Source organism: Patagioenas fasciata, chromosome 4 (assembly GCF_037038585.1).
Source record: "Patagioenas fasciata isolate bPatFas1 chromosome 4, bPatFas1.hap1, whole genome shotgun sequence".
Classification (NCBI taxonomy): domain Eukaryota; kingdom Metazoa; phylum Chordata; class Aves; order Columbiformes; family Columbidae; genus Patagioenas; species Patagioenas fasciata.
Genome location: NC_092523.1, coordinates 13,339,235 through 13,352,755, shown reverse-complemented (window position 1 = coordinate 13,352,755; position 13,521 = coordinate 13,339,235). Strand labels below are relative to the sequence as shown.

At 41.2% G+C, this 13,521-nt stretch overlaps 1 protein-coding gene across 2 annotated transcripts; it reads left to right on the top strand.

Annotated features, from left to right (window-relative positions):
- Window positions 1-507: 507 nt before the first annotated feature.
- S100P (S100 calcium binding protein P) lies at window positions 508-13,034 on the top strand. 2 transcript variants are annotated; one of them, XR_011739022.1, is made up of 2 exons: window positions 508-596; window positions 12,788-12,864. XR_011739022.1 is itself a non-coding variant. In XM_065837803.2 (2 exons), the coding sequence occupies exons 1-2, from the start codon at window positions 10,150-10,152 to the stop codon at window positions 12,935-12,937; spliced, it is 288 nt and encodes a 95-aa protein (XP_065693875.1). In that variant the 5' UTR covers window positions 9,692-10,149; the 3' UTR covers window positions 12,938-13,034. The 2 variants fall into 2 exon arrangements, 1 of the variants encoding a protein (XP_065693875.1); XM_065837803.2 differs by lacking the exon at window positions 508-596 and adding an exon at window positions 9,692-10,287 and having other exon boundaries at window positions 12,788-13,034.
- The last annotated feature ends 487 nt before the right edge of the window (window positions 13,035-13,521 follow it).

The window sequence follows — 13,521 nt, the reverse complement described above, 5'->3', positions numbered from 1 at the left end:
CTACACTCAGTTTATCATGACCTATTTTTATCTATGGCTGGCAGTGGCTATGAGCCAGCAGAGTATTTTCAGAGCTCCCACTCTGAATTTGACAGCTATGCATCATGTATATCGTGTATATCATCTCTGATTCTGTACAACTTGGAAGCAACAAACCCTGATGAGGATTTTCCAGAGCAGGCAGAATTCTGCTTTTTTCTTCTTCATGGTTATTTTGATAGATTTAAAACATAAAGAGCTCTGTAACCTCAGGACATATTCTAATGTCCGGAATGATCTCAATTTTAGCTGTCTGTGGCAGTTGCACATCCACCTCTGAGAACTGGAGCCTTCAATGGGGCAGTTAATGGCTCTTTTGTGGGACCCAGAGTCGGATGACAGGGTCGTTAGCAGAGGGGAGGCCCAGAGAAACTGGGAAGCTTCTGGAATGCCCACAGCCAGATCTGATCAGACTATAAAACGGGGCTCCCTCCGAAGATTCCCTTTGTGTGGTCTTCTCAGAGCAGCGAGTCTGCTGAGCTGGAGCCCTCCCCTTAGTCTGGAATGCTGTCTAAGGAAACTTCCTGGGATTGGGAATGCCTCACCTCCTCGTTTGGGTGAGTGATAATTTACTGGATATATCCTTTAATAAGTCCTTGCCTAACCAGGCAAGTGTGAGTCCTTGCCTAACCCAGGTGAGCGATTATTTCCTGAGGTGACCCTGGAGTCAGAGGGCTCTGATGTGTTTCTTGTGAGTGTGTGCATGCACACTGTGGATCCTCATTATTCTTATTTTACTGCACCCCAATAGTCTCCTCAACTGATATCCGAACCTGTATTTTATGTTGTTGGAGTGCTAACTAATTGTATAAACCCTGTTTTGGTCAGTTTACTTTTCCGGCCAGAATAAAGCCTGTTTTGGAACTTGTTGTCCACCTAAAACTGACTTTGAGGTGCCTCCGTGACACTGTTCATTTAACTTGCAGTACACAGGGTGTTTCAAAAAGATGGACCAAATTTGAAATCCCTGTATCTCTGCAACCACAAACCACTCATGAATGAAACTTTTACCACTTGAAAGGGCAGGACACAGAGTTTCAAATACTATATGCCTCTCCCAGTGCACAAACAGCCCCCAGACCCAGTCATTTGTGAGATGGTGACCCCACAACTGCTTTGAAATTGGGTCCATCTTTTTGAAACATCCTGTATAATGAAGCCCATCTACTTAATGACAGAACTTGAAGACAATCTTGGGCCTTTGACTTAACCAGTTTTGGTGGTTAGTCCTTCTTGAACAGGGTGCTACAAAGTGATGATTCCATTCCAGTTTCATTTGAGGTTCAAAGGCCTGGGTTAAGCACAGGCTGAAACATGCTGATTTAAGAGAAAGATGGGCATAATGTGTTTCAAAGCCTTGTATGTGTTCTGCTGTGTTTTCAAGATCTCATAAATGTACTTGGCTTACTCATACTCCTAAAAATGAGACCTCCTCCTTGTCACACTCATGACCCTGGTTTGGAAAGGTAGTATAGTCACCTTGAGACACCAGGCCTGAACTCTTCTTTTTCCTGCTCCATTGCACAATCATCAAGGAGGAGTTGCAGCTTGATTAATCTACCTAGCACCTAGGCAGCTGGTCTTAGCAAGTGGTTATGGATTATCTCGGTCTCACTTGAAACACACATTTTTTCCAAGCCCTGGGCTGGGGTTCTTTCCTTTCATAATACTCGTGAATGAAGAGTAGGGAGCAGGTATTCCTGGATCTCCAATAGCAGGCGGGAAGATGAGGTGCCCCAACCAATGTATTGGCAAAATAGTCATGTTTGTGTGTGATGCTATGACTAATGTTCTTGTGCCTGGTAAGGGTGCTGTCAGAACAACCAGGACACTAACTTAGTTGACTAAAACTTGTTCGAAACCTGATTTTATCTAACGTGGTTTCTCTGTACTGCTGGCATCAAGAAACACTGCAAAACTGCCACTGTTCTCAAAAACTCAACAGCCACAGCCCAGGCTTAAACTGACTTAAGGATGTCTTCATTCTACTAGTTAAGAACACTCTCGGTTTAAAATCACTCCTCCTTTAGGCAGGGTAACTCTGGATAGAGGCTAAATTTATACAGAAAGCCTGACCTGTGCCAACAGGAAGGATTTAGTTTAAATTGTCATTTTTGCCTAGTTCCTAGTATTGCTTGGGGAATAAAAGTTAAAATCAATACTTTGAGCTAAAATGTTTTTACGTGTTTCTCTGTCAAGGACTAAAATCTTCAAGCAGATACTAAATTTAAGGAAAAACATCACCATAGGAGAAACTGAAGTGTACCATAGGGTCCTCAGGGTCCATGTTTCCACTAACCTAGAGAAGTTGCTGTGTTGGTTTTATTCTGTCTTGATGAACTGTGCTTTCAAACTCAAATGCAAATTTGTGTCCTGCATCTATTTCACCATCAGACTTCAAACCAAGATATATTGCCACATCTCCTATAAATAACAGCAGAAACCAGAGAGTAAATCTATAAGATGATCAGATATAATTTTTGCCATCATGCTAGTTTGGGTAGTTACAATGAGGGCAGCTGTGCCATGATTTAACCCCCACTGGCAACTAAGCCCCGCACAGCCACTCGCTCATTCTGTCTTGGTGGGATGGGGGAGAGAATTGGAAGGGTAAAGGTGAGCAGACTCAAGGGTTGAAATAAGACAGTTTAATAGGTAAAGCAAAAGCCGTGCATGCAAGCAAGGCAAAACCAGGAATTAATTCACTACAACCCATCAACAGGCAGGTATTCAGCCATTTCCAGGACAGCAAGATGGAATGTTTACTTGGGAAGACAACTGCCATCACTCAGAACATCCCCCTGTTCCTTCTGCTTCCCCCAGCATTATATACTGAGCATGACATCATATGGTGTGGAATATCCCTTTGGTCAGTTGGGGTCAGCTGTCCTGGCTGTGTCCCCTCCCAAATCCTTGTGCACCCCCAGCCCACTCGCTGGTGGGGTGGTGAGAGGAGCCAAAAAGGCCTTGACTCTGTGCAAGAACTGGTCTGCAGTAACTAAAACATCCCTGTGTTACCAACACTGTTTCCAGCACAAATTCAAAACATAGCCCCACACTAGCTGCTATGAAGAAATTTAACTCTATCCCAGCCAAAACCAGCACAGGCTGTAAAGGCATTTTTTATTGTTATTACCTTTAATAAGTGGTCTTGTCTCAGTATTTTGTAGACAGGAAAATGCAAATATAACTGACAAATGAATACACAGAGCAAAAGAGCATTAACCGATTTATCTGACCAAGAGAAAGGACACATGATAATCTATAAATGCTTCTAATTTTCTACATAATACAGAATCCTGAGATGGGAGGAAGGATTTTGATGGACTACTACATTCTAGTAACAAGGCTGTGGCTAAATTGCCGTGGTCTGGTGCTGGGCACTGGTGGATTTTGTTGTCTGATAGGATATGACAACAATTAATTCCTTGTCCTTTTTCTAGAGTACAGCCAGTTGGCAAGACTCGGCAACATCTTATACATCTAGAGTTGCTCTTATCAAAGTTATTTTGTAACTTTGTCTCACAAAGTATTCAACTCCACAGAGGCACAGCAATACAAAAAGGATAAGGCAGAGAGGGACTAAGTACAGCACCTGTGTTAAGTATTATTAGCAGACTAAAGACAGAGGTTAGAGATATAACTAAACAGTGTAAGGATTCAAAATAATAACAAGAAATAGGGTCTGTCAGGTACCTCTGCTCTGAAATGCTCTATGTTCTGTTATCTGCTGATGTGCTTGCCTTGTCCTAAACTTGAAAGACCAGCTCTGTGAGGCAGGAATGCTGTATCTGTACGTTGCCTGGCCTAACACAACTGCAGTCCACGGTTAGGGCTTCTGATGCTGCTATGGGAATAAATAATGAAAGTAATAATAGCTGTTGCTCCCTTTTTCACTTTATAGCTTTTAATTCTGGAGAGAGGAAAAAATCATAGGCATATCTAATTAAGACAGCAGACAAAGGTCAGGTAATAAGGTGGCAGACATTCCAAAAATACCACTGGGCAGAGTGGGTTTGCTCAGATACAATAACTCTCCTTTCTCAGTATAGCAGCTGTACAATAATATGATTTCTCCTTTTTAAGTTTCTTTTAAAATACAGTCTAACCTTAACCTAAAGACTCTAGGTTTTATCTAAACAAGGACTGCTATCGAGCAAGAAAGGAAATGGAAAGAGTAGCTACCATTTCATTCAGGCTCTGTGAGGGGAAAAAATGAGCTAATATCCTCTGGGTAGAAAGAATAAGAGCTGGTTTCTCATCTCACCTTCAGATCTGCAGTGTGATAGCAAACTTATGTGAGCAGTGAGCAAGGGCACTGAGTGTGAGAAGCTGAGACAGACTCGGGCCATTTTTAAGACACTTTAACCAGTAATTGTCACACCAGTGGCTACTTGGTTAAATACACCCAGTACGTAGTCCATCTAGATAGATTTAAACACATTTTAAAGGTAAATTTTGGCCAAAATAAGGCAAGTCCTATATTTATACCCATGACCATATTTCCTCAACTTACTCAAGCGGCCTCTGGCTTTATTTAGAGTCTGTTCATGGTTGGGTTTCTCCTTCCAACTTGAGGAATCTCCCAGTTCCGTGCAGGTCGTTTTTTATGTCCCTGTTTGTTGAAGGCCGCCTCTTTTTCTGATAAGTGAAACCTGAAGTTAAATTGTCTGTTGTAAAAGCATACTTCTCTTCCCATTTCCCACCCCACCTTTCAGTATTTCTGAGCCCAGCATGCTCATTTACTGCCCCATTAAGAATGAGAGAACAATGTCAGTGTTTGCCTTCTGAAAAAACCCTATTTGTTCTTAGCAGTCACACTACAGCCCATAATTACTTTCTGGAAACCAAAAGCAGCCAGTTCTGTGAAATGTGTGTGCCTGGGGACCTTCCACTCAATCAAATTCCCTTGCAAATCTTCCTGACTGTGCATATGGATATCAACTCCCTTTACACACAGTTCTGTGGTGGCAGGTCAGCCCTTCTCGTTTCTTCAACATATGCATAAATGAATATTTTTAAACGAAAAAAAATCTGTATTTTTAGGGGGGGATGCAAAGGTTTTCTCTCAATGTATTGCCTACAACGGCACTCAACCCAAAGCATCTTTCTCTTAGGATTCCTTCCCTCTGAGAAAATGTTTTTGCAGACTGAAGGAAAAAGAGTATTGTTTAGTTCAGGAGAGCTTAGCACTGCCAAAATATTCTTCTTTGCATACAAAAGTATTTTGAAAGCTTTCTTGGAATTGCCTCAGTCATTCTTTCATGTCTTTACCTCTCTCTAACAAATAGGAATTTCCTTTTAAAAGGTTCACTCAGTCTGTTCTAAAGTTCACAAAACAACCATCCTCTTTCGCAGCTCACTTATCTTTTTATTTTTCTTTGGGTTTTTTCTTGTTCTTTATTTTTTCCTCTGTCTTTTTTTCCTGCTCTTTCTGACTAAGCCATAGAGCAACTTTTTACTGGGCTGGTATCTGAGTAGGATTTTATAAGTATTAACAGAGCAAACGACTGCTTGTGCAAGACTGGCTGACCAGTCACAGTACTTAGAAACCATGCCTACAGCACTTGCGTGGACAATATTCAGTTACTCTAGGGTGTTACCTCTCTTTCTACCATTAAAATGAAAGAAAAAAAGTAGTCTTGAAAGCCTCGATATCATGAACCTTAAAACTACAGTATTAAGTAAACCCTGTAAAGATTAGCACCCAGGAAATTATTCAATCAAGCATTGAAAACTAGACAGAACTATTTACACTGCAAATATAAATTTATGGGCTGTAATATATGCGTTGATTTTAGAGTCTAATATGGCTATGTGGAGTACACTAATAAATGTGTTTGCATAGAGTCAACACACAGTGATGAACGTCTATTTCCCATGGTGGAGCTTTGCCAGATGACAGTTTTGTTACCCCAACTGTCAACTCAGAAAGTCACACCACCAGTTAGCTGACCTGGGGCTTCTCCATTTTACCTGCCCTTAAACAGTATGTGAACTTACTAATTGCATTTGCAAAACATATTTAAGGCTATATTGAGAAGTAAAGAATAATAAAATAATGAAAACCTCGACATACATAATTAACAGAGCCTATACAGTGTGTCACTGACCACCACACGCTGCTTGTATGAATCCTCTTCTACCTATGCCTCATCAGTGCCTGTTTAGTCTAATCTTTCCGTGTTTTGCAAAGCAAATCTAGTAATTGCATCATTTAATCACTAAACATAAATAAATATACCTTGCATTGCAGAAATGAAATGACCCCTAAAAACTGTTAACCAGACTTAGAGCAAGTTTTCAGAAGCAGTGCAAAGGAAAACCTTGTTTTTTAGTAAACAAGGTGTGTTGATATTCTAAGTTCAAAAAACCATCCAGGACACTGGAAAATTTGAGGGTTTTGATCATTTTATCTCAGTGTGGAACATGCAATGCTTGTTCATGGTTCAGATATTATCCTCTTGTTAAGAGAAAAATAAAGTGCCTTTCATACTGCTGCCAAAATACAACTTGAGAAAAACAGTGAATTCATCATTTCAGGTTGTGTTTTCTTCCTCCTGTGCTTCTTCCATTCAGATATATAACAGATTTGTGGAAACAGTCAAAAAGTCCTTCTCATGTAACTTCCTGCACCTTTCGGAATAAGCTTTAAGGGATGATAAGCTCTAATAGAAGTTTAACATCTCAGTGACCCCATTTCAGCTGTTCAGCTGGCTGTGACACAAATGGCTCTTTAGAGCAGAGCTGATAAATGTATTTATTCAGACTTTTCCAAAACAGACGCTGCTGCAAAGAGTGTAGGATAACAGTAATTCTGTAAGAGAAAATCAGCACAAGGTCACACAAATCTCTTGTAAGCCTGAACATCTGGACAAATGCCTTAAAATTTGAGTATATCTGAACAGTTTTTGAAAATTCTGTGTGTGACAGTCCACATCTGTATCACTTAAATAACTTAAACTTTTGGCCCAAGTTAGGAACAGCAAGACCTATTTCTGTACAAACTTTTAGTAAATACTCATCCAAGCTGTTGCCTGTACCATTCTTCAAATAAAGATATCTGAAAAAAGCAAATAACGGATATTGTTTACATTAAAATAATAATAGAAAATCTAAACAAGCCCACAGAAACTGCGTATCTCACTGGGGAGCTGGACGGATGGGTTGCCATCAGAACACTGCTTGCTCTCCTGCGTGTGCCTCCTATTTCTGCTCTGCTTTGTTTTTGCAAACACTTGTAATAGTCTGTGCCTTGTGCACAGAACCGAATTGTAAGAAAATATTCAAACAATACAAAAGGTGTGAATTGAAAAGTCTGAGCAGCACTGATGTGTGAGCACATGCATGAATACAAATGTGACACATTAAAATACAAAACAAAAGAAAGGCACCAACCAGGCAGTGCTGCCGTGCTGACCTTCCAATTTGTAGAAATTCAAGCCTTGTGTTTTATTTTGTGTTTTGGCGCTGCGTGTGATCTTAGTTTCCAGAGGAAAATGGGTCAATGACACCTTTTCTGCCAGGTTATGCGGCAAAGGTGTGGACATACTGACATATCCTGTTGATCTCCCCATCTGCCTTTTTGGGGCACTTTTTTTTTATTCTGTATAATTAACACCAATGTTCATGATTCAAAGTCATGAGAATGCAGGAAGCAGACGTTTTATTTTCTTCGGTTTTCCTTTAGAGGGAGGAACTGAGTTTTCTTTATTGGCTATGTTTAATATTCATGTTACAGATATATATCAGAAAAGGACAAAAAAAGTTCCTGGCCCAATACACCAGCGGTGTGTGTATGCAAACACCAGACAATGTTCACAGCTCACAAACGCCAGTTGTTTGCTCTCTTCTTGTTCCTTCTTCTGAAGGAAGCCCACAGTTTTCAACATGCACTTTAACGCAAAAACTTCAAACTTCACCTTACCTACTTAATGCAAATCAGTTGTAACTATGTCATGAGGTCAAAGTCACGGGAACAAATAATTGTAATGAACTGTTCAGATAAAACATACACCCTGAGATGTTGCTGTGGTTTTCTGGGAAATGCAAAATACTTGGTTTGAGAATGTAACATGAAAAATCATGAGGTTTTTGTCTCAGAAAGGTACCAGATTTCCATGTACTTGTGATGTGTAGTCTTACTCTGAGATGTTATAGATGTTACAGGACAGATTTTGCCTGGGGAACAGGTGCCTATAAACATCTGGGAGAAAGGAGTTTAATTCTTCTCAATCAAGAACTGGGGTTTTTTTGGTAACTTGTCTACAGCATAGCATCAGTGGAAAATTATCTTCAAGCATGCAGAGGTATGTCCACAGACATCCAAGGTCAGGTTTAGTTTTGGGAATCCATAGTCAGGATCTTCTACAGAGAATGCAGCCTGGTGTCTATCAGTATTATTCAAGCATGATGCCCTAGTTTGGTAGGTTCCCCCAAGTAATTTGCTCGGTGCATTCACTCTGCAGACACTACTGTATATGTAAGTCACCTTAAATGAGCTCCTCCAGGTCCAGTGTAGCCACCTGGATTCTGGCAGAGGCCAAGTTATCCTGCTACTTGGCCATAAATTGAACTGGTTCCAAACTCAGTGCAGCTGAAGCTGACCAGCTTCCATCACCTGAGCTACCACAGGCCACGTGCCACTCACCTCCCAGCACAGACCCTCAAACAGCTCTGGTGTGTGTAGATGTGGGTCCAATGTGTTTGGCCTTTTAATGATGGGAGACCACAGTTTTCAAGCAAATCGCAAAGTTCATCAGAAGCCACAGAGGACCAGAGGAGTTTAAAGTGGCCTTTTATTTTCAGTACAGTCCATATTATTGCAAGGTTTGATGCTGCATAGGGTCAATAGCAAGTTATTTCACTGCAGATCAAGATGAATTTTGATACTGTTTGTTCACTAAAGTATCACATTTATTTATTCAGATATCCCTATCTGAGCAAGTTCTTTGTGGAGTGGCTTTGCAAGGCTCCTTTTGCTGGTCTTGGAGAGATGTTGGTTCATCAGACTTATTGCAGACATCCACTCTGGCCTGACAGCAGGCCACAGGGGATTAAGTTAGAATCATAGAATAGAATCATAGAATCATTTCAGTTGGAAGAGAACTTTGGGATCATCGAGTCCAACCATAAGCTAGCTCTAGCACTAAACCATGTCCCTAAGAACCTTGTCTATAACCTTTTAAACACCTCTGGGGACGGTGACTCCACCACATTCCTGGGCAGCCTGTTCCACTGCTTCACAACCCTTTCTATGGAGAATTTTTTCCTAATGTCCAATCTGAACCTTTCCTGGTGCAACCTGAGGCCATTTGCTTTTGTCCTATCACTTGCTACTTGGGAGAAGAGACCAACACCCCCATGCTACAACCTCCTTTCAGGTAGTTGTAGACAGCAATAAGGTCTCCCATCAGCCTTCTTTTCTCCAGGCTGAACAGCCCCAATTCTCTCAGCTGCTCCCCACAAGGCTTGTGCCTTACGAGGTATCTGCTTGTGCTTTGTTAGCTGGCTGCATTGCAGACCTCTCCTTTGATCTAGTGAGTCTCACCCCCAGTGCGTGCTAGCGAGCCATCTGGTCTGCAACAAGGCAGAAAGGGCAGCCAAGCTCTTCTCTTGGCTCAGCACAGGCAGCACCTTGCAGAGCCCTCAACTATGGTAGTGAAGGAGAAGCAAGATGTTCCTCTTCCTCCTGAGCAGGCTGACATGCACTCTGCCAAAGCTGGGCCATCAACCCTCTGCTCAGATGGGCATATCTGAAGGAACAAATCTGATTATTGAGCAAACAGCAAGTATCAAAATCAGATTTTCATGTGTTAGTCACACTGTGTATCTTGAAGGAGAGGCTCGTTTCTACTGGTGAGCTACTGGTTGTACCAGCCACACCAGAGTGATAAAGCCTGGGTTTTGAATAGCTGCCAGCACAGAGGTGTGTACTCCCAGCAGTGCTCGCATACGGATGTTTGCTAAGGGACAACTGTCCCTCTGGTGTGCTACCAAAACTTGGATGCGACAGTTGCATAAAGCACCTCAGAACAAGACCAGTGTCCATCCTCCGAGAGAGCCCTGAGGCTGCTCCTGTTCAGAAGAAAGCCGGACTCCAGCAGCAACATGTCTCAGCTGGAAACTGCGATGGGAATGACCATTGCTGTCTTTGACCAGTATGCAAAGACTGACGGAAACAGGCAAACCCTCACCAAAGCAGAACTGAAGACCCTTCTGGAAAAAGAGCTCCCAAACTTCCTCTCGGTAAGAGAACAGCGTGGCATCATTTCTGTGGAACGGGCACAGAGGCTGATTGCAGACAGATTTTAGTGCATTTTAGGGGAAATTACATCCAGAAATATGCAATGGTTTGTAGAAAAACTTTAAATAAAAAAGCCTTTGTACATATTGTGTAAGACTGATTGTAATATTCAGGGCGATTCCCTGTTTACTAAATTCATCACTCGAGTTATCAGGACAATGGCTTTGAAATAGTTTGAATTTCATCTTCAGAATTCACCTACTTTTGTTTCTCCCTGAATTTATAAGCTCATGTCATGTCACAACTGCTGTGAAGGTACTTACATTGCAGCGATTGAAGATCTTAATTGAAGATCTCTAAATATGTATACAGTTATTTTCTCTAGGTATTTATACTACAGACTCGGTATGCACATCAAAATGATGCATAAACAAGAACAACAGATGAAATCAGAGCAAAATGGTTTGCATTTGTCCTTAATACTAAAAGACCTGAAAAAGTATTTTACAACATAGATTTGTATGTAAACATCATGTGCATTTAGGTAGGTTTCTTTTACATATATATATATATATATACATACATACATACATATAAATTTATCTCAGTAGAAGCTTTAGCTGCCTGGAAGACAAATGCTTTTCATTTTCAATTGGTTTTTATTTGTTTCCATTCATGAAAAATTCAGAAAACACTTTTTAATCTCAACAACAAAATCGCAATTCGGGGGCATGAAAATCCTCCAGGACATTCAGATTTGCTCTAAAAGAAGTTGGGGAGCCACTGCACTAGACAACTATCAAATGGGATGATGCTCAAAGGTTGTTTCTGATTATGGTGGCTGGCCAGGCACCACCTCCAGTTCCCCACAGTTGCTCTTACTAGTTCTACTTATTTCCTGAAAGTAATAGAAAAACTGGAATTTTCCAGGGAGGTAATTAGCTGAATGTCCTCTTATGTTCTAGTCTCCACTTCCCTTCCCATCTTCCTATCTTATCAATGAAGAAAAAAGAAATGATAGTCCTTAAAATGAATTTAAACCAAAACATCTTGTTTTTCAGACTAATAACTGCAAGGGGGGGGGGGGGGGGGGGAACAGTCTGACTTCCAGGAAAAAAAAAAAGTTTTACTTGCATTTTACTGACATCTATATCATTGGTTTTTTATTTACAAGAATGTTCTGGGACACAGTTTTTTAAGTATTCATAAATATTTCTGGTCTTAGAATTGGTGATACCTGACACAGCTCACATCTACCTGGAAAGGTCTTGAATCAGAGGCAGAAATAAATCTGTACCACAGGACTGAAGGATTGGACTCAGTTATAAAGAGTTCGCAAAAATATAATTCCCTTATGTGCATTTCAGAAGTAGTTTAGAGACTTCTATCTCACTAAATAATTAGAAATATTCACTTATAAAATTAAAACTGATTGCAATTTGCTAAGTGAAGAGGAATAAAGCGTTCCAGACACATTCATCAGTCAAATCCAGGGAACCAGTTCAATTTTTAGTGATTTTAAAAGTGCGTATATTTAAAGTGACACATGAAATTATAGAAAGAGAAGTTTAGTTAATTAAATGATGATCAAGAAGTGCCATCAGATTTCAATTAAGGTAGTCATTATATTAAATTCCTGAAAATTTTCCGAATGTTTCTATAATTTCTTTCTAGTTTAATATCAGATTTGGGTTTTTTTGTTTAGCTTCAACAAAATCCACATGGTTGTTTCCTACCTTAGATAGGTGTCTATCGCCATCCCTTGTTTATTTTTAAAACTGCATTTTCTAAAATTACTGGAATTAATCAGTGTCAGGACTCAAGCCAAAAACCCCTCCTGTGTGCTGCCTCGAGGGAAAAAAACTTATTTTTAGAATTATTTTGGCAAAATTAAAAAGAAAAACAACTCCTTTTACTTGAATGGTGCCTTACTTAACATCAGCCTCAAGATAGACTGGTTCAGTCAGCCTGTCAGAATTACGGCAACTTAGAAAAAGCTTTTTTGGGTGTTTTTTTCCCCCATAACTGCAGCTCAGCATCACGCTTGAGTCAGGAGGTGCCTGCCCAGACACCAGCTCCTGCGAGAGGCTTGTGCCAGGCACCAGAGCCACAGGGAGCACCCAGAGCACTTTTGAGACCATTCGCGTCTTTTATGGGGTAACAGTGCTTAATGAAGCTTAAATCTGATATTTGTCCTAGGAATACACCATTTTGCAGAACTGCAGACTGGCCGAGCTCCAGCCCAGCCAGTCCACGGGAGCTGATGGGGAATACACGGCATTTAGTTCACCTGGGCAATGTCCTCAGGGCTTTGCATTGCACAGCTTACCCATTATAAATGTTGTTTTAAACATAGCAAACATGCTGCTTCATGCTGGTGTGTGACTGCAGCTCTCAGGTGTAACAAACCTGGGCCCCTGTTTGGGGTGACAATGGGTAGTTATGATGCCAGGTTACGGTTCGTGCCCTCTCTCACCTCAACCTGCTCCTTTTCTTTTGCAGTCAGGGAAGGACAAGGATGCCATTGATAAAGTCTTCAAGAACCTGGATGAAAACGGTGATTCCCAAGTGGACTTCAAAGAATTTGTCATCTTTGTGGCAGCTCTGACTTGTTGCTGTCACAAATATTTTGAGCAGAAAGGAGCCAAATAATTGTCGAACTGCTCAGAAGAAGCTGTCTTTGCCTGTGCTCCATATGCTAGTGGTATGGATGCCTTCACTTCTTCCATGTACTGCCAGGCAGTTTACAAGCACATTGAGCTGTGAAAATAAATCCTACTGCACCTACTTCCCTGTCTTGAATCTTAATTTCTGCTCCTTTGTGGAAGAGCTCGAGTTTAGTGGCTCCCACTAACTCTCACTGAGTATTTTCTCTTTCTCTACTTTCTAAAATTCTGTTCTTAGTCAAAAGGCTCCATATCCATCCCAGCACAGAGGCAACACAAGGGTAAATGCTGCTGGGGCCATGAGTCAGCTGCAGGCTGCCTTTCTGACACAGCACCTCTGGGGTGCAGCTGCCAAGCTTCAGTGACAGAGGTTGCAGCCTAAATCCAGGCATGTGCCACCGGGGCTGGAGGAGACAGGTCTCACCCGGGCTGCCTGTGTGCCTGTTTGGTACCCCAGCTGTGTGTTTGTTGTAGGGCTGCTATGTAGGCTCCTTCTTGGTTAAAAACCAAACAAACAAACCCCACGAACCCAAACACTTTTTTTTTTTTCTCCAAAACATGATAAGGCTT

Bases quoted from the DNA above. Each gene is read 5' to 3' on its own strand.
- S100P (XM_065837803.2), top strand. From the start codon at position 10,150: ATGTCTCAGCTGGAAACTGCGATGGGAATGACCATTGCTGTCTTTGAC. The intron at 10,288-12,787 runs GTAAGAGAACAG...TTTCTTTTGCAG, and splicing joins AGCTCCCAAACTTCCTCTCG to TCAGGGAAGGACAAGGATGC.